Source organism: Elephas maximus, chromosome 22 (assembly GCF_024166365.1).
Source record: "Elephas maximus indicus isolate mEleMax1 chromosome 22, mEleMax1 primary haplotype, whole genome shotgun sequence".
Taxonomy (NCBI): Eukaryota; Metazoa; Chordata; class Mammalia; order Proboscidea; family Elephantidae; genus Elephas; species Elephas maximus.
In genome coordinates, this window is record NC_064840.1 from 639,616 (window position 1) to 660,874 (window position 21,259).

Consider the following 21,259-nt stretch of genomic DNA (forward strand, 5'->3'; position numbering starts at 1 on the left):
GGTCTCTCTTCTGTCTGGACACCAGTAAGCTCACCTATAAAATGCCATTTGGGGGCTAGGTCAGAGATTGGAGCAGTGGTTTTATTCAAGCCATACATCTCACCTAAAGTTCTCAGAATCAGTGACTCTAGGCTGTTGCATCCACGGCCCCTCTTTCTCCTCCTGGCAGGTGTCCAGGGCCCAGCCTGGTGGTTCTCTGAGATTGGATTGAATCTCAAGCTCACTCACCCCCAGCCCAGAGAGGGGGAAGGAGAGCGAGGCCCAGAGGAGATACAGCTTGGCTTCGAGAAGGGAGAGGTGGGCAGGAGACCACAAGGGGGGCTCCGATCCAGCCCCTGGCCTGACTCTGTCGCCCCCCTCTTACAGAGCCCCCCCCCGCCAATTCACGCAGACAACACAGCCTTGGCCAGGGCCCCGCCTCCCTCTAGTCAGGTTCAGGCTTCATTCTAACTGGCGGGGGCGGGGGGCCTGGGATCATGGGACCCTCGGCGTGCAGGGAAGGGGCGGAGAGGGGGATGGGGGCGGTCTGACCCGGCCGCGCCCTCCTGCGCTTGGCCGAGGTCCGCCCAGCCCTCCCGCGCAGGTTCCGACAGCTGTCCCCGCCCCGGCCTCGCCGGGGGGCTACCTGGGAGCCCCCAACCCCCGCGCCCCAGCCGGCGGGCGGGCGGGGCTGCGCGGCTGGGCGGTCCCTGAGGTGGAGGCTGCAGGGGGGCGGGGACGTGGGCTCGCCGCGTGCATGCTGATGAGTTTGGAGACCGCGTCACTCCGTACCGGCGCCGTGGCTGCGGGGCGGGCTGGAGCGGACAGCGGCAGCCGGAGCGCCCAGCCGGCCAGCCCGGCGCCTCCCTCGCGGTCTCCAGCGGTGCCCTGTGCTTCCGGCTCCTCCAGGCCCGCTCCCGCCGCTCCCCGAGACGCGGCCGCGCCCCCTCCCTCTGCGGAGGATGCCGGCCACCCCCCGCGCCCGCAGCCCGGAGCAGCCCCCGAGCGCTGGGAGACAGGGCAGCGGCGGCCGGGCGCGCTGAGCCGGGCCGGGGCCGCGCCAAGGGCGCGCGGAGCGCGGGTGGTGCTGAAGGGGACAGCTCCCGCCGCCCCGGGCGCCCGGTGGCGTGCTGGCTCTTCGCCCCCGCTGTCTCCGGCGGCCCCGCGACGAGGCCGGTGCTGGCTCATGGTCCCCGAAGTGGCGAGCCGGGCGGAGGCTCCTGCAGCCGCCGGGCCCACGGGGATGCCCCGCGGGTGAGGCAGCCCCCAGCTCCCAGCCGCGTTCATGGCGGTGGCCAGGAAGATCAAAACTTTGCTGACGGTCAACATCCTGGTTTTCGTGGGCATCATCCTCTTCTCCGTGTACTGCCGCCTGCAGGACCGCTCCGAGGAGCTAGTGCAGATCGTGCGCAGCGCCGACCGCCGGGTGCGCAGCCGGCACGCAAAGGTGGGCGCGCTGGTGGACCGGGAGGCCATCCTGCAACGGCTTGACCACCTGGAGGAGGTGGTCTACAACCAGCTGAATGGTGAGACCCACAGCGGTCCGCGCAGGACAAAGGGGCAGGCAGGGAGTGGGAGGAAGATTGTCCCCGGTGCTGGAGACACTCCACTTGGAGTCACTGGAACCGTGTTGAAGGGAAGCCCCTTGGGTGGAAGCGCCTTCTCTGTTACTTTGGGAGGAATGGGTAGGGGGCAGATAGAAAAGAGAAGGGCTCTTTGAGGGATCCAGGGCTTGACCTGGATGACCCATCATTCATTCTTTCCTTATCCAGTGGATACTTGAGAACATCCCTCCCCATTCCTCACCCTCGATGTCGCCAAACCTACTCTCTGAGACAACTTGAAAGAACTTCTCCAGAGCTCTGAGGACCCGCTCTAAGACCAGGCAATGCCCAGGTGTGAGGACGAGGGGCCAGTGGTACTTCTCCAGTAGTTGCAGGTGCCACGGCTTCAACTGGAGTTGCTCCCCTCCCCCCTGAAGTGGAGAGAGAATGGTTGCTGATATTGTGTCCTCAGCCTCTAAGGCTCCAGGTCATTAACCAATGCCATGGAGAAAGGATGCTGGCCTACAGCCACTCGGGTCTAGAGGGCTCCCGCCATGGGGACAGCCAGGGCCTGCTCTGCAAAGTTTTGTTGTGCGAGAAGTGTGAAGCCATGTGCTGGTGACTGTGGACAAATGCAGTGAAGGGCTTAGCCAAGGGTCTGACAGGAATCAATCACCAATGGACTTCAAGGGTAGTGTGACTGGGGCCTCGAGTCCTTGGAGGCATCTGCAGAAAGTCCAGCTCCTCAGCGGTGGGTGCTGGTGTGCGTCAGCCAGAGCCTGGGACCACAAGGGTCAGGGCCAGGAGCTGCAGCTGGGGGCTGGAGCACTCTTCCACTTTGGAGGCAGCAAGACAGGAAGAGGCAGCTATTGGAGAAGCACCACTGGCCTAGGCTTGCACTGCGCGGAGGTCCTGAGGAAGGAGGGGGAAAGTTTGTGTGCATTTACAAAATTAGTGGGATTTTTCTTTCTTGTCTGTGCCGACAGCCCTGGTTTCTGCATCGGCAGCACCAGCAAACCTCCTCCAGGAAGTATCAGTAACAGGCTCCAGTAGGGGGTGTGGGAGCTGGGCTATGCAGACAGCTCCTCAGGGTCTGCAGTCCTGCTGGGGTGTGTGTCAGGGCCCCTGAAGACAGGAGGGCAGTCATGGGGTCCCTGCCAGGAGGGGACATCATGGCAGGCCTTGGGCAGCAGCTCCCAGCCTGCGCCAGGCTGGGCTGCCCTGTGAGGACCTCCAAAGCCTTTGTTTAGTCTGCAGCACTGCTCCCTGCGCGGAGAGCAACCTCCTGGCCTCCCGGGCACCTCCTTGTCACCCACAGAACTCCCGATCTTCCCTGGAGATGCTGCTGACGAGCTTTATGGCTTTTCTGATCTCTTCTGGGCTGAAGCCACAGGGGAGAAAAGTTGAGTTCAAGTGGCTGCTTGGCCGTTCCGGTGGCGATTCGTTGCCTGGAAGGTGGCATGCCCTGTAATAGCACAGTGCTTTATGGAGGTGCATTTGCCACGGTGTTATGGTCTGTTTTATGGGGAGGACCCGAGGATTATATAAAAACGCTGGCAGCACGCGGGGTTGTGTAACCTCACAGCGGCCAGCTTTGGCTCTGTGAGGCCTTTCCTTGCCTCGCCCTTCAAGGTGAGAAGGAGCCAGGACCTTTGCTCTACCTCCCCGACACAACGGGGAGATAAGGGAGCTGTGCAAAAAGTGGGACACCCCCACCTGTCCCCTCTGTCTCCCTTCTGCTCTTCTGTCCTCTCTCCTCCTGGCTTCTTCCTCCTACCCCTCCCCCTTCCTTCTCTTCTCCTGCCCTCCTTCCTGGCCTTTTTCCTTTCCTTCCTTCTCTTTCTTCTCCATCCCCCCTTTCTAAGCTCCCTCCCCCTGCCTGTATCCTCCTCCTCCCTCCTCTCCATCCGCTGCTCTCTCTCTCTGTGGCTGTGTCTGTCCTCTTCCTCTTCCTTGCGCCCTCTCTGCCCTCTTCTGATGAGGCTGTACCACATCCCCTCTGTATTCCATGTGCCCAACATAGTGTGGAACCTGGTAGTCATTCACACTTGTCCCTGAACATGACAAGAGACACACAAAACCAATGCACATCCAGGTTGGCCCCCAAGGAGAGGGTAGTGCAGAAGTGGGGTTGGCATCTGTTCACACAGAACCGTCTGAAAACTGTACCCCCTCCAAATCTGTGCAGATCTCTTGTTGAAAGGTGCTAAGAAAAGCAGAGGGAGGCTTCCTGGAGGGGCAAGCCCTATCCCCCATGGCCTGTCCCCTCTCCCCATGGCCCAGTTCCCATGGCCTGCCCCCCATGGCCTGACTCTCTCCCCACGACCTGCTCTATCTTAGATCTGAAAAATGCAAAATTGATTCCTGGGAGTTTCCACCAGATACTAATTCTGCCGAGTTTAGAAAGGAGAGGGAGAAATCCAAAACTAAATTGATTTATCACTTGTGTTTTCTCTGCCCTGCCTGCCTCCTGGGCATATCCATCCTTTTTTGAAGGGCCTGGTGGGAAGAGCAGGGTGTCCCTGGAGGGGGAGAAGCCACATCCAGCTCTGAGAAGGCGAGACAGGGAGGTGCGCGGGTTGCGGGTTACGGGAGTGAGCCGGAGCAGGCAACACCCCGTGCCCTTTCTTCAGCTGGCCCAGTGACCTTTATTGGCGATGTCTTACTGACCTTGGCAAAGGACCATTAAGTGGCATGTGAGATTCAAATGCATAGGGCCTGGGGGTAGAGGGAGCGTGAAGCCAGTGTTCTGGTTGGACGTTCTTGCAGGAAGTACGGTGCAGTCACATCCTGTGTGGCCTGAGTGTGAGCCCCGAAATTCAGTGCTCAGGGCAAGACGAAAATGTTTATAGACGAAGTCATCCTTCTGAAAATCTCTTAAATTGCACACAGTGTTCAGCATTCTTATGAATACTCGGTTTGAGAACCAGTGAGCTAGACCAAAGGAGAAAGGAAAGAAATGTCTCCTGTGGATGTCTGGGTATTCGCAACCTCTGCCTTTATGAAGACTATCCAGTCCTTAGTGATGGGGGGGGGGGGTGCAGGAGCTTCTGAGGTGCTCCTGCTTGCTTGCAGAGTTTACCTCTCTGTGTTCCAATATTAAGCCTCTACAGATTTAAAACATGCTCATCCATTTTTGCTGTCCCATCATTAAACAGGTATAGGTAAGCACCTAGTATTAGGGTCTGGCACATCAAAAACAAACTAAAAAAACCAGTTAACTCTGACTTATGGTGACCCCATGTGTAACAGAGTAGAACTGTGCTCCATAGGGTCTTTGACGGCTGGTTTTTCAGGAGACTGCCAGGCCCTTCGTCCAAGGCACCTCTGGGTAGACTCTAACCTCCAGCCTTCTGATTAGCAGCCGAGTATGTTAACCATTTTTGCTTAGGGACTGGATCAGTCTAAATCTCCTCGATCAGCAGAGGGAAGAACTTGGCCCTCTCTGGCAGGCCCATTCTCCTCATGCCTTTGCCATGTCCTGAGGACCCCTCAGGAGGAATGAGCCCATGGAGCTGGGGGAGGGAAGGCGGGTTTGGTTTTGGCTTTGTGTTTGTTTGTTTTTTGAAGAAGGCTGTTTCTAAAGTCAGTGCATACATGCATAGCCCCCCTAACTGGACCACACAGCACAAGCTCACACAGCACCATGTTACCTTCAGAACGTCAGTGCTGTATGGGCTCTCGCTTTACAGGTGGGAAGGCCGGGAGGCAGCGAGACAGAATGACCTGGCCTACACCGTCTGGGAAGTCAGTAGTTGCCGCAGCTTAAAGCAGTACTTGCTTTAGAATGATTTACATTTCCACCGTTGTTGAAAAACCAAGAAGGTCCAATGGTAGAATAATGGGTGCTGACCAGCACATTCCCAGGGGTGCAGGCAGCCTTCTGGTACCTCTGCAAACACCAGTCCCCCTTGTTCCTCCCCCGGGGTGCTGGCTCCAAATCCTAGGCTGAAACTGCTCTCTCCCCAACTCCAGAAACTCACATACAACTTCCATAGTTTTCTCCTATTTATGCACAATGCCTGTACTGTTCTTTCCACTGAGGGTGAGAACGTTAGTTTGTTTTGTCATGGCTATGACCTCCAAGACAGTGAAATAGTCAGAGCTCCATAAATACTTTTTGAATGAACAAATGAGTGGACTTTCCTCTAAACAATTCACCACTTTTGCTTAAATGAATTTATCTTAGAGGAAGACTGTGTATCACCACCATGCCCATAAGTAGAAAGTGACTATACAGATGAAGGTAATGGAGTCCAGTGAGACACTGTTGCCACTGGACGGCCCTGAGCCCATAGCCTGCTCTTCCCTCATCAAAAAGGGAGACTAACAAGTGCAAGGGGCGTGTGGGAGCCCTATTAGTGCCAGACTAAGACCATCTACTTGAAGAAGTCAGAAGGCTGAAACAGACTTGAAAAGGGAACGTGTTTCTCATGGTGTGATTTGGTGTTGTTTTTAGTGCTGTGTCCATTACCCACCCCAAGTCACCTCTGCACGCTGGTCCTATCAGATCCCATACTCTGGGAAAACCTGGTTTGAGGGGGTGTCACTGTTGGGGGACTTCGGGGATAGGGTAGGAGGAATCGGGGGAATGAGTTGTCAGGTTACTACAAGGGGTGCACGTCCCCAAGCCTGCCCCGACCAGATGGGTTCTTAGGTATCTGATCAGGAGGCCGAAATCCAACCCGTAGTCTCAGCTCCATCAGTTATGAACAAGCAAGATTCCTGCTGATCTAGGACTGAAGTCCCAGAGGGAGGTGAGAAAGGAGGGAACGGGGAAAGAATAACACACTTTCCCAAAAGGTGCCTTGGACCCAAAAGGGCAAACATCTAGGTATGAAGATGTGTTCCTGCACCCGAGTGGAAAGTAATGATGTTTGCTTGAGTGTTAGGCAGACATCACAGCTGAGAGGCAAATGTGGGGTCCCAAAGGAATCTATCCAAAGATTCCTCACCCCAAATGGGCAGTAGGCCCCTGGTCTCTCCACCCCATGAACAGCCTCTTGCTCACTCAAGTTTTCAAACACGGCCCTGGAACATAAGTTCCAAGAGGACAGCGAACTTGTTCCTCCTGCTTGTCACCTCCAGCACAGAAGGGATGCCTGTCAACACTGTTTCAGTGGATAAAGGGTTGGGTGAAGTGTGAAGTGTGTTGTGGAGAAGGGAATAGCTGTCTGAGAAGAGGGTCCCAGCATTCCTAGAAGGCGTCTGGTTGCTCTGATGGCTCCATCTTTGAGCATTTATTGGCCTACACTGTGTGCCTGTCCTGGTGTCTTCATCCCCACGAGCCTCCTGTGTGTGGATAAGACATTAGTTTCTAGAAAAGGGATTCCAAGTTCCCATTACACATAAGCAATTCCATTTTGGAAATGCGTTCAAATATTCTACTAGTTAGTGAATGTGATTTCCTCCAGAAAGCTTCGCCCAGTAATTTGTAAGTTTCATTTCCAAAAATGGCCCACCGCTGGCTTCAGGGGCTTTCCAGCTTGAGTCTAGCACTTGTTACCCTTTCCTGTATTACTTTATGAGTTATAACATCCCTACATTGCTATTCAAAACAGTCAGCATTGTGGGGGCCAGAAAAAATGACCATGATCCATTCAACACTTTAATGGTGCATCCTGAAGTCTTGTTTTAAAATGCCGTCCACATTTATGCAAGTGAAAGCTGGACAATGAATAAGAAAGACCGAAGAAGAATTGATGCCTTTGCATTGTGGTGTTCGCGAAGAATAGTGAATATACCGTGGACTGCCAAAAGAATGAACAAATCTGTCTTGGAGGAAGTACAACCAGGATGCTCCTTAGAAGCGAGGATGGCGAGACTGTGTCTTACATACTTTGGACATGTTGTCAGGAGGGATCAGTCCCTGGAGAAGGACATCATGCTTGGCAGAGTACGGGGTCAGCGGAAAAGAGGAAGACCCTCAACGAAGTGGATTGACACAACAATGAGCTCAAGCATAACAATGATTGTAAGGATGGCGCAGGACCGGGCAGTGTTTCATTCCGTGGTGCGCAGGGTCGCTGTGAGTCAGAACCGACTCTACGGCACCTAACGACAACATCCCCAGTATCAGATTCATCAGCTTCACAGCTCACTCATTGTACTCATTTACTACAAAGAGTGAGAAAATAATGAACATCCCCAATGGGAGCACAGTCTCTCCCACCAGTGGTGAGGGCGGGTCGGGGGCTGTGTTGCAGTGATTCCCTCGTCTGTCTTCTCCATTGTCCTGTGTCCGTGGCCCTCAGAGGCGCCTGTGGTTACGTTTTGTTCCCACTGAGAAGAGGAAGAGCTTTCTGGTTTTGTATCTTTCCTCTCCTCTTTAAGGTGCTCCTATCTGTATCTTCTCTCCTCTTTAAGGTGCTCCTATTTGTATGTTTCCTCTCCTCTTTAAGTGTGCTCCTATTTGTGTCTTTCCTCTCCTCTTTAAGCATGCTCCTATTTGTATCTTTTCTCTCCTCTCTAAGTGTGCTCCTATTTGTATCTTCCCTCCTCTTTAAGTGTGCTCCTATTTGTGTCTTTCCTCTCCTCTTTAAGCGTGCTCCTACCCCGACTTCTTCTTGTGAGACCCTTTAGACCACAGATCTATAAGAACGTGTGGATCCGTCCTTCATGTGCAGACCTGGACAATGGACAGTTGCGGTGTGGGGTGAGATGCAGTGACACCGCACCCCTTGACAAAGGCCTCTCACGTCATTCCCATTGGTGGGGAGCCGGCCTCCAGGCCTGCCTTTGTCCTCAGCTTGTGTACAGGTCTAGTGGGCCAGCATTTCTGGGAATAATTCATGCCGGCAGTGACTCCGGCTTGCGGGGGCCAGTGATTGCATTTACAATTCAGCTCAGCAATCTGCATATTTCAGAGGCTGGGAACTATTTTCTGAAAGGACAGTAGATCCTTCACTGGCTGGAAATGCGACAAAAACACATCTCTATAAATTTCCATATCAGATGTCCCACTGAAGACATCCCAGGATAGGATCCAAGTCTGAAGCTCATTCTGGGCAGCATCTTCGTTCTGCTCTCACAAAGCACAGGCACCTTTGTGGGGGGAGGAGATGGAGAAGCCCGTGGCTGCGGGAAGGAGAGGTGAGGCAGGCCCATGGCTGGATGGTCCCGTGATACGCCCTCAGGGAGCCCATTTCCCTCGTGAACCCCCGTAGGTAGACCGTCTTTCCAACCACACCACTGGGTGATTGGGTGGTTGTCAGTGTCAGCTCAAGTCTGACAATCTTCCCCATTAATTGCCACCCACAGAAAGTAGGAACTCATTTCTGGGTTCTTTAAAAGGTACTTAAGAACTGCATTATCTCACAGTGTGGTAGTGAGAGGGGGGCAGAGCAATATGGACTGTCGCAGGCCCTGGTCTCCAAGAGTTCTTGCTTCTTATTCTGGGTCCTCCTGCTGGTTATTCCTGCTGGGGCTGGGGGCAGCAGGGGTGTCTCTCACACCCTCAGGTCATTCCCACCATTTGGACCCAGGAGGGGGCGTATTACAAAGATGGGGTTGGAAGGAGGAGGGAGGAAGCTGCCTCTTCCTTAGGCACAGTCTGCCTCCTCCTGGGAGGGTTTCTGGTGGGAGCTCAGTGACTGGGACCGGGGCCCTTCCTGGGCTGGGATGAATGTCCATGGGCTCGACATTCACAGAAGGAAGGTCCCTCTCCACCCCATTTATCCAGGGGTCCCTCCGTTCCTGAGGATGCTCTTGATACTGTATCATGGAGGGTTCCTCATGAATGCGGCAGATAAGCTCCTGCCTCTGGGGCTGATGCCAGTGAGGAGGACAAGTGGCAAAAACAGGGTCATTTCAGATGAGACGCATGCTGGGAGAACAACAGTGATGGAGGGTAACAGGGGTCAGGGCGATCTTCAGATGGGAATCAGGCTCCTCTCTGACAATATTTGGACAGAGCCTTGGATGGAGAGAGGAGCCAGCTATGAGAAGGCTGAAGGACAGCATGCAGGTGGGGGCAGCAGGCATCCTCACAGCAGGACAGAGTCCCAGGTTCTGGAGAGGGGGCTCAGGGAGAGTGTCGGGGGAGATGGCCTTGGGGGTTGGCAGGACAAAATGCTCTTAGCCCGGGGGCCCTGGACAAGGCATTGAGTATCCTGTAGGTGTTGGGATGTAGTTGTAGGTTCTTGAGCAGGGCTGTCTGATGCATGCATCTGTATCCCAGGAACAGTCATATTCCATTTATGGTGGGAACAGCAATGTGTCTCTGTCAGTCCTTAAAGCCCGTTCATGATTCCACTCGGACCTGTTATTGTTAGTTGTCATCCACTTGGTTCTGACTCATGGCGGCCCCATGCACAACAGAATGAAACATTGCCTAGTCCTGCGCCATCTTCATGATCACTGGTGTGCTCGAGTCCATTGCTGCAGCCACTGTGTATTCTGAGTGCCTTCCAACCTAGTGGGCTCATCTTCTAGCACCGTGTTGGACAACGTTCTATTGTGATTCATAGGGTTTTCAATGGCCGATTTTCGGAAGTAGATTGCCAGGCCTTCCTTCTGGGTGGGGCCTCTGGGTGGACTCAAACCTCCAACCTTACGGTCAGCAGCTGCATCCATTCACCATTTGCACCACCCAGGGATTCTGTATCTCTTCTTGGGAGCCAGGAAACCTTCTGAAGGTGCACTCTCATCAGCAAAAGGTACACCCTAGCCTGACCCATCACAGGTGAGGAGGGCAGGGCCACCCTACTGGGCAGGCCCAGTCATGACCCTCCCTCTAGGGTGGGGCGGAGGCGGGGCCTGCTCACCACTAGCGTATAGAAGAGGGTGGATATCTGGACAAAATTGGGGATCTGCCTGGGAATTAGAAGCGCATGCGGCACAGCTTTGGGGTTGGCAGCCCAGGTGACTGCTGTGGGCTTGATGCCATAAATAAGCCTACTAAAGCCACATGGGAGACAGGTCACAGTGCAAATTCCCAGCATCCATCCCAGTAGGTCTGGGTGGGGCCCGGGAAGCTGCTTTTACCAGGCTCCCTGTGTGGCCCTAAAGTTGAAGGCCTTTAAGCTCAGCAGGGGTCCAAGTACAGTATCACATACATCAGCTGGATGTCAGGTTTGTATGCCTGGTGGTCTGCGGTCACAGGGCTGGGGCTTGGACCCAAAAGGCCCAGGCAGAGGGGCCTGTGACTATGTGCAGCCCTGCCTCCCTGCTCTAAGAAAGCTCCCCCTCACCACCACCTTGCCTGTCTTTCTGGGTCAGTCACCTGGGCCCTGCCCCCACTGGGACACCCTGACCGTGCCCGCCTGGCCTCAGCTCCTGCCCAGGGGGACCTGCTTAGATGCCTTGTTAAGTCAAGAAGCCAACTATGAATGTTCTTTAAAATGCCATCCAGGTATTGGCTGCCTGCCAGGGAAGTAATGAGATGGACGAGGTGCCAGGCTGTGGCAAGTCTTGGCCCTGGACATTTGTGAAGTGTTGTTGGTTGTCCCAGTAACTGTGGGTGCCCTGCATTAAGCAGAGTGGGCCCCAGTGAAACCTGCCTCCCACCTGCAGGCCCCCCAAATGGACGTGTGTTCAAGGGGAGCCAGTAAGTGATCGTCTGGGCTTGAAGGCCACCTCTATGGGTCACTCACAGGCAGAGCTGCACACGTGAGTGGATATAGGGGCTGGGAGAAGTCTCTCTGATTCTCACTTTCCCCAGGGAGGCAGGAAACGGGGTCAGCAGTGGAGGCTGAGAATTACAAATCGCTTTTCTTGTATTGCTCCTTCTTATACAGTCAGCTTCAAATGGATTTCTTGAAGTCATACGTTTAGTTATCTAGGGCCTGTGCTTCATTTTAGAATGTGGGATATCACAAAATGGGTGTTGTAAACAGGGACATTAGATCTGGGTGGGCTGAGGACCCCGGTCTGTGACATGGAGCTGATGGTCAGTGTGTGCCGGGGAGGGGGGCCCCTGCAGAGCCGGAGGGAGAGGCGGCTGGGTGAGGGAGGCACACTCACACATCCAGTCTGAATGGTGACCTACGAAGTCGATCATCTGTGTAGCTCCATCCTACCAATGAGGGGACAGGGCTGAGTGAAGCCAGGCACTCGGGGATGGCACAGGTAGAAGCTGGACCCAGGCATGTCCGAGCCAGGGTAACCCTGCATCTGGACACCGTCTTGTACCACCTCTCGAAGAAACCTGTGGGATCAGTGGCTGCAGCATTACACGCCACCTTGAACAGCTCTTATTTTTAGCAGAGTTCCTCAGTCAAACCACCCAACATGCAGCCCCAGCCTAAACCTCAGCAAGCCTTCATTTAATTTTGAGTAAGAAAATAGCAGAATGAAACAGGGTTTGACAAGGGGCTATTTCCACAGTATTTTGAGAAAATTGTGAAAAACGCCTGTTAATAGTCCACATGCCTGAGCACTTAGCAGTGGACACCTGGGGACACAGATACACTTAGCTTAATTGGTAGGAATAGAGCACCGCGGTTGAAGCGATGGGCTTTGGAGCCAGACTGCTGGGGTCAGAAACTGCCTACCCTGGTATCGCTGTGGTCAGTTTACTCCTCTGCCTGCAGTTTCTTCATCTGTGAAATGGGGACATTATAGCACTTATTTCTTGGGGCTACTGTGAGGATTAAGTGAAGGCAGTGCTGGCCCATGGTCAGTGCTCAGCAATAATGACTGAGTGGGCTTTGGTAAACAACAACCCACGTCGTCTGCCCCGAAGGCAGCAAGTTGTCACTGATGCAGGAAACCCAAAGGAGCACAGAGGGCTGTTTGGACAGGGGACGAGAAAGGCTCCGTGGACGAAGAGCCATTGGAGCTGCACATTGTGGTGGACAGGTCAGAGTCCAGATCCCACCTGAGTGGCCTTGGCAAGTCACTCCCCCTCTGAGACACATCAAAGCACAGTGAGGCTAGTCTGTGAAGGCAAGTCACTCCCCCTCTGAGACACATCAAAGCACAGCATGGCTAGTCTGCAAAGGCCTAGGTGCCTCCCATGGGACAAGTGTCCCAGGGGATGCCAGAGTCAGGGTTTGGGCAAGGAACTGAGCCTGATGGAGCCATGGAACACATCTGCCATCAGAGGACACCATACGGCGTGGGGAGGGGCTGGGGACGCAGCCATTCTGCCCTGCAGCAGCCTCACAAGGTGGGGGCCCAAGTGACAGGGCACCCAACTGTCCCATCCTTGCTCCCCAGCAATAATGAGAACCAAATATGGGGCAGGCAGCATTTATTACTGCAGGAGCAGGCTTCGTGATATCACGTGCACACACACACATACACACACCCCGTCTGCTTCACAGAGTGAAAGAAAGAAAAGCCAGGAAATCCATTTTGCCGGAGATTTCCAGCCATTTCTTATCTCCCTGGCTTTGGCCCCATAAATATTCATATTAGTTGAACACAAGTATTATGTATGAAGATTTATCAAACATTGTTAGTCTCAGTGAGAATATATTTTACAGGTATTGCCATGTCCTGCAAAATATTCATGACTTCATAGTTTCAGAAGGGTAGTCAGTCTTTTTGCTATTGACAATATGTTATTAGTTTGGGTCCCCAGGGAATCTTAAAAGACCTGCCCGTAATGAAATTAGCTGTTGTATTTGGAGTGAGTGGATAAAATTGAAGCTGGGAGAGAGAGATATTATCTGCAAAGGCAAACCAGGGTCTCTCTTTTTATCTTTGCTCTGTAATTATCAGAATTAATAGCCAGCCATGTTAAATCGGTCTAAATTTTTATAGGGTGAAGAAAGGGAGGGACAAGGGAACTGGCAGGATTTTCTGCTTGCTACTGTTCCCACCCTTCTCTCTCCACCCAACACCCCCCATGACACAGAGCACCAAGGTCACAGGCACAGGAAGGACGCTGTACCTGGAGCCCTGGTAGGTAATTTCTCCACTGCAAACAGAATGGATTCCACTTGCTGAACAAAGGTTAGGAGTGCAGGACTGATAGTATTTGGGGGACCCAGGGGTAGGGGGAAGACCCACCATCCAACAGCAGCTCCCCTAGTTTGTGTTGGTTGTTTCTCTTAGTTCTTGTTCATAGTGTCTTGTTACATTCAACTATGTGCTAGTCATTATTGGTTTGTAGCCATAATCTGAGGCCTTGGATGAAGGTACTTTCTTCCAGGGAGGATTTGCATTTGCTTCTCCCAGCTCCTGGGGGTGCTGTCAGAGTAGTCCACACTAACCCAAGTTCTTGGTGTGAGGATCACTCAGGCCAGGCCACTGGCTGCAAATCCACACATGGGGGGCGGTGGTCCCTGGTGGCTCACTCTTGCTCCAAGGACACAGCCCTTTGGAGCCCCACTTTTGGAGGAAGAGTTTCCTGTTTGACTCCTTTGATTTCTTTCCCTTAAAAATTTCAGATTTGCAGTAGTCAGAACACTTTCTTGGGATAAAAGCAACTCATCTCTCCAGGTTTCCATTTTTCCTTTGCTTTTGGTTTAGTAATTTCTTGCCATTTTATCAGATATTTATTGCTTTTTAAAAGTTGATGTTGTTGTTGTTTTTTAAAAACCTAACACTGTCAGTTCTCAGTGGGTGGTGGGTTGGCTGACAAACCTAGCCTGCCATTATGGGAAACCCAGGCTGGCTCTGAGTCCCCTTCTTGTGGCTGACTGTTCCCAGGGAGGGTGCACGTCCTGAAAGACAGGAGCATGGGGAGGCCAGAATTCCAAAGATGGGGGAAAGCTGCGTTTGAGCTGTTTAAGCTTTAGCTCACGTCCCCGATTGACTTTGCTTGTGAGGACAGCATCCCACCCATCCTTCCGGAAGGCTCCTCCACTTTGCCTCTTCCTCTCAGATTAGCTTGTGACCGGCAGCCTCTCCATTTGGGCTGTCTCTTTTCTCGGAATATTGGCTTAAGTTGCTGTGACAGATGGAAATCACCGACTCAGAGAGAAGCTGGGAGCTGGAAAGCCACACTTCCTTCCAAGTTGAAAAATCGCAGCCGCCCACACATCCAGGTACTATGTGCTGGGAGGGTGGTGGGCTGACCAAGTGTGAAATGGCTCTTCTGGGGCAGGGGAGTTTGAAGGGATTGCACAGTCCCTGGCAGCTTGTTGGCTTCCTGCAGGGCTCTTGGCTCCCAGCTGAGCTCTTCTCAGGGGGTGCCGCTCCATGGCAAAGGGAGCCTGGCTTTTCTCCTCCTTCTTATACTCACCCGTTTGCTTTTCCAGGGGGAGAACTCAGGGTCCCTGACAACCAGGGCCTCTATGTGACTCTGTTCCCCTACCAGGGAGGACTAAAGTCAACAAAGTGATTAAAAAAAAAAAAAACCAACTAAAGTGGATAAACTGCAGCGTGGTTAATTTTTTCATGTAGCATGAAATCCAGAGGACTGGTAGAAGTCCTCAAGGGCACCATTGGACTTCCAGCTCCCTGCTCCTGCTGTGAGGCATTCAACCTCATGCTCACACAATGCCTGCATTACCCCCAGGCTTTGAGCCCTGGTTCCAGGTAGGAAAAAAGGAAAGGACTATGGATAAAAGGCAGAAGACACATACTAACTGAGCCTGTCTCTTTTAAATACATTTCCCAGAAACCCCACCCAGCAAATTCCTCTTAAATCCCATCGGCCGGATCTTGCTCTCCTGCCACCTCAGGCTGAGCTTGTTGTCTTCCAGAACTTACGAATGTTCACAGTTGTTCAAGGGCTAGGGAGGACCACAAACTTGTATTGTGTTTGAACAAATATACATTAAACCAAAAAGAAAAAACAGCTGTCACAGATTCAGCCCAGACTCATGGTGACCCCATGTTTGTCAGAGCAGAACTCTGCTCCATAGGGTTTTCAGTGGCTGATTTTTCAAGAGTAGATTACCAGACTTTTCTTCCAAGGAGCCTCTGGGTGGACTCAAACCTCCGACATTTCAGTTAGAGCTGAGCGCTTAATCTTTTGCAACACCCATTGGGAGCCGGCTTGTTATCGAACCTTACCTCTCCTGATTAACACAAACACAATACAGACCCAATATGTTTGTTAGCTTAATGCTGTTTTCTTTTCCAAAACATGCATTCATTGCCTATATCTAAAGCTACAAATCTTTACTGCTACTGCTGCCTTTTCTTGAAAGTTTGGAAGTTCTGGCATCTCTGGACCTGAAAGCCTGTCTGCCCCCATTTCCCCCAGTCTCCACCACTCCCTATTGCCCACCTCTGGTCACAGACTGACAGTTTCAATGTATCACTGCACTTCTGTTGTCATTTTTCTCAGGGTGTGTTCCGAGGAAAACGTCTGGGAAAAGGAATCCAAATCACTCATCACGTTTGAGTTACCTTTCCTTGACGTTCTGCTCCCAACCTCTGAGTCAGTCTCCTTCGTGTAAATAGTATCTCACGCCCACTCTCTGATATAGCTGATTCCTCCCCTGTGATGTCTCCCAAATTATCTCTTGTAATTAGAAAAGTGCCTTCCCTCAGGTCATGGGAAAGAACTTCAGATGATTATTCCATAAAAGCAGAATTACTGTGGGCATTAGGCGGCCTTTCGCATAAGTGAGCGATCTTTCCCAATTACAGCAATGATGATGAATTTGCAGAGGGGAGGGAGCCGTGGGTACAGCCTGACTCAAGTGGAGCTGCTTTCCTCACTCCAGTCAGATCACTGTCTCTTCTTCCACCGAAGAGGGCACTCAAAGAGGTTGGCACTCAAATGATCTGGAAGAAGTGGTGTCCCTGATGGATCCTCTATAGACACGGGTGGTGGGGGATGGACCTTCTATAGACAGGAGCTGGTGAGGGATGGACATTCTATAAGCAGGGGTGGTGAAGGATGGACCTTCTATGGACGGGGGTGGTGGGTATGGATCTTTTATGGACAGGGGTGGTGAGGGATGGACCTTCTATAGACAGGGGTGGTGGGTATGGATCTTCTATAGACGGGGTGGTGAGGGATGGATCTTCTATAGGCAGGGGTGGTGGGTATGGATCTTCTATAGACGGGGTGGTGAGGGACAGAACTTCTATAGACAGGGGTGGTGGGGGATGGACCTTCTAGAGATGGGGTGGTGAGGGATGGACCTTCTATAGACAGGAGCTGGTGGGGATGGACCTTCTATAGACAGGTGTGGTGGGGGATGGACCTTCTATAGACAGGGGTGGTGAAGGATGGACCTTCTATAGACAGGGGTGGTGGGTATGGATCTTCTATAGACAGGGGTGGTGAGGGATGGACCTTCTATAGACAGGGGTGATGGGGATGGACCTTCTATAGACAGGGGTGGTGAGGGATGGACCTTCTATAGACAGGAGCTGGTGGGGATGGACCTTCTATAGACAGGGATGGTGAAGGATGGACCTTCTATAGACAGGGGTGGTGGGTATGGATCTTCTATAGACAGGGGTGGTGGGTATGGATCTTCTATAGACAGGGGTGGTGGGTATGGATCTTCTATAGACAGGGGTGGTGAAGGATGGACCTTCTATAGACAGGAGCTGGTGGGGATGGACCTTCTATAGACAGGGGTGGTGAAGGATGGACCTTCTATAGACAGGGGTGGTGGGTATGGATCTTCTATAGACAGGGGTGGTGGGTATGGATCTTCTATAGACAGGGGTGGTGAAGGATGGACCTTCTATAGATAGGAGCTGGTGGGGATGGACCTTCTATAGACAGGGATGGTGAAGGATGGACCTTCTATAGACAGGGGTGGTGGGTATGGATCTTCTATAGACAGGGGTGGTGAGGGATGGACCTTCTATAGACAGGGGTGGTGAAGGATGGACCTTCTATAGATAGGAGCTGGTGGGGATGGACCTTCTATAGACAGGGGTGGTGAGGGATGGACCTTCTATAGACAGGAGCTGGTGGGGATGGACCTTCTATAGACAGGGATGGTGAAGGATGGACCTTCTATAGACAGGGGTGGTGGGTATGGATCTTCTATAGACGGGTGGTGGGTATGGATCTTCTATAGACAGGGGTGGTGGGTATGGATCTTCTATAGACAGGGGTGGTGGGGGATGGACCTTCTATAGACAGGGGTGGTGGGGGATGGACCTTCTATAGACAGGAGCTGGTGGGAATGGACCTTCCATAGATGGTGGTGGTGAGAGATGGATCTTCTATAGACAGGGGATGGTGGGGTATGGAAATATTTCCTTTATTTTGAGAGTACATCCTTCCTATTTTTTTTAATAGTGAAATGTTTTTTTGTTTTATGAAATAGTACTGATAGGAAATAGTTTAATCATTGTAATATGTAATTATTAAATTACTTATTTAATTAGCATCCTTGCTTGGCAAAATAAGTTAGTGGCTTTTATTTGTTTTTGTTAGTTTCCACTGAGTCGGCTCTGGTTCTTTGCCATCCTCACGATTGTTGGTATGTTTGGGTACTTGGTTGCGGCTATTGCATCAATCCATCTCATTGAGGGTTTCCCTCGTTTTTGCCGACCCTCTGCTGTACCAAACATGATGTCCTTTCTAGCGATTGGTGTGTCCTGATAATTTGCCAAAGTAACCATGCCGAAGTCTTGCCATCCTCTCTCTAAGGAACATTCTGGTCATAATTCTTCTAAGACCAATTTGTTTGGTATAGTCAATATCCTTTGCCAACAGCACCCATGTGAAAGTCTCTGTGAGGTGTTTTGAAGTTTAGAGCACAGTTGTTAGGAGGGAGGGATGGTTTCACCATTTGCTGACTCTGTGGCCATGGGCAGGTTGTGGAACCTTGTGGAGCCTCAGTTTCCTCATCTGTTAAATGGAGTAATAGTACCTGGCTTAGACACTGATTGTGGTGATTAAAGGAGCCAACAACAACAGCCACAACAGCACATGCGGTCAGTGCAACAAAAGTCAGGGGCCATGACCAGTCCGAGACCTTCCGAGGTCTGTAGGGTCATGGGTGGAGGTCACGGGTAGAGGTCACGGGTGGAGGTCACTGGCCGCAGTGTGTGCAGGGAAGAGGTGCCGGTCAGCCATTTCAAAGGCTGAGCTCATGCATGCAAATGTCCCATCGTTCTAAAGCTGCACTCCATTTGAGGATGAAGTGACAAGCTTACTGACTCCCAGGAAGTCAAGGATTTCAAATAAGAGGAGTGATTCGTCTTTACTTCACCAAGGGAGCCCTGTGCGCTTGGAACAGATGACCCTGTGAGGCCAGACTGGTCCCTGGCCATTGGGTGTGGATGTCTCAGATGGAGACAGACCCGCTGTGGTCACGGTATGTGGCTTGGACGATGTGTGCCTCACGCACGTGATTCCTCCTGCTGTCCAGAGCATCAGTTTCCCGGGACAAGGCAGATGGAGGCACATGCTATCCCTGCAGGCAGATGCTCAGGAAAGCTGGGGCCCCAGGTGATTGCAAGGCCAAGGCAAACTCCCCCAGCCCCACTTGCCAAGGTCTCCTTCCTCTCACGGCCACTGGAGGCGTGGCAGATTTGGTCCACTTAGTGAAATATGGCCTCAGAACTGTGTGGGCACGGCAGGGCTGTCTTTATATCTTTACAAGTTTTTCTCTTTCCATTTGTCCTCAGTTCCCAGTGGGATCAAGTAGTCCCACTTCTTTAGAAGGGAGTCTTTGTGGGAAAAGATAGGGGCCAGGGTGGGATGAGACAAGAGGTAGGAAGATGAGAGCCCCAGGTCTTACGGGGGAGCCCGACATGCAAAATCAAATCTTTGGTTTCAGTCGGTGGAGCTGTAACAGATCTTCCAGCTTCAGGGCCCACAGCACACAGCTCTGACCCTGCTCCCCTCCCGGCGTCAGCTCCTTAGGACTGCCCCAGCCTTCAAGGGACAGGTGGTGGCCCTGGGCCAGGGGCGAGGGCATCCCTGCACAGCCCCCCTCCCAGCCCACTCCTGCGTCTTCTCACCACCCTCCCTGCTCCACAGGAGACGCGCCTCAGGTCCAGCCCAAAGCTCTCCAGGGGGCCCTGGACCTGCAGCACCAGCACCACCTAGGAGCTTTCTCGAAAACCGGTTCTCCCGCACAGCCCTGGCCTGGCTGAGGCAGAAGCTCAGGGTGGGACAGGCCTCTGTTTTAACAAGTAACATAGCTCAGACGTGAGAACGAACCACTGCTCTGAGGGAAGAGATCCCTGGGTGTGAAACAATTCATGTGCTCAGGTGCTCACAGAAAGGTTGGAGGTTCAAGTCCACCCACAAGTGCCCAAAAAACCAGCCACTGGAAACCCTATGGAGCACGGTTCTGCTCAGACATATGTGGGGCACCAGGAGTCGGGGTCAACTCCACAGCAGATGGCGTTTTGGTGGAAGGGAAGATGTTTGTCATAGAGCCTCCCCCACACCAGGGTCTAATGTCAGCAGGTCTCTGGTGCAGCCCCAATCTGACTAGGGGGCTGCTCGCTGCCACTTCCTCTGTTGCCCCCATTCAATCATTCCCCACTCACTCACTCATCTGCTCACCTTTACCCCAGGTGCTGTTTCGGGGCTGGAAGAATGACAGTGAGCAAAGCAGACGAGGCTCCTGGGACAATGGCTTCAGGGAGGGCAGGGCTCACCCATACGTCCATGCATGTGCTAAAATGGTGGCGTATTTTGCTAAGTGACTCAGATCACAGAAGGGAAGAGTCTCTGAGCTGCAAATCTAGAAGCTTCCATTCTACCTCTGCCTTTCCCATGGACCAGCAGGGAGATGGTGGTGAGATGCTCCCTGCTCTGACCTCCATCTTCACCTGTAAATGGGCCCCACCTTCACAGAGTCACGGAGAGCGCTCGATGGGGACATGGCCAGAGCTCTTCAACCATTCCGCACAGTTGCTTCTGTCTGCTCCTTCACCAGCACCACACTGCCTTCACCTCTGTGGCTTCCCGGTGCATCTCGGAGCTGGGTCCTGGTCCTCCTACTGCACTCACCAGCACAGCGCTGGTTATTCTGGGTCGCTGGCCTTTGCACACATGCTGTAGAATCAGTTTGCTGATATCCACAAAGTAGCTTGCTGGGATTTTGATCAGGGTTCCGTTGAACCTGTAGACCAAGTTGGGAAGAACTGGCATCTTAATAGCACCAAGGGTTCCTATCCGTGAGCGTGGAATAGCTCTGCGTTTCCGCGTTGGCTGTTGGTCACAGGCTGGTCTTTGCTCCTGGAGCCTGCTCACATTTCTGCATTCCTTCTGGTGCTGCCCATGTGCCCCTCAGCAACCGCGGGTGGAGTCCTTCCCACCATTCAAGCTCTCTGGCTTCTCCTTCTGCCACATCACCACTGCTCCTGCCAAAGAGACTTCTCTGCTTTTAAGGGCTCACGTGGTCAGATGGGTCCCCTGTATAATCCTGTACAATCTCCCTACCTTAAGGTCCACAACCGTAATGCCATTCAGCCATGTAAGGTACCACAAGCGCAGGCTCCAGGGATTAGAAAGTGCACGGCTCCGGGGGGCCATTCTGCCTAGCACATAAAGTAACATCAGTTTCCAACAGTAAATAATATTTATACAATCATAATCTGGTAAGTGTTGGTTCATTTTTTCATTTTAGAATCAAACCATAGACAAATCCTATGGAAAGCTTAGTTCCAGTCACTGAACAAAATGTAGAGGCTGTAAGTGGCCTCTGACCATATAAAGGCAGTGGTGCCACAAGGCAGGGAGGGGCCAAGGGCACTATTTCTCATTTCACATGGTAGGGAGGCAACAGATGATAGCCAAAGTTGGTGTTTCCAGAAATAGAGCCTTATGTGTTTATTTTAAACTCACAAAGGTAACCACCAGAATAACCCCAAATAATAAAACAGTAGGGAAAATTGAGGGAAGAAGGCGAGGGGGAAGGGACGTAGGTGGTGCTGAAAATGTAGGAAAGGCCTTG

The 21,259-nt window shown here is 52.5% G+C and overlaps 1 protein-coding gene across 3 annotated transcripts in view; it reads left to right on the forward strand.

The window, feature by feature from the left end:
• Positions 1 to 1,224: 1,224 nt before the first annotated feature.
• Positions 1,225 to 21,259, forward strand: part of GALNT9 (polypeptide N-acetylgalactosaminyltransferase 9) — a 111,854-nt gene continuing 91,819 nt past the window's right edge. For 2 of the 3 annotated variants that reach the window (XR_007514888.1, XM_049865881.1), the window contains exon 1: positions 1,225 to 1,505. Coding sequence is in view for 1 of the 3 variants with exons in the window: in XM_049865881.1 (XP_049721838.1) it covers positions 1,265 to 1,505 (241 nt within the window). In the remaining 2 variants the exon portion in view is untranslated. The remainder of the gene's footprint in view (positions 1,506 to 21,259) is intronic. The other variant, XM_049865882.1, reaches the window with a different exon arrangement.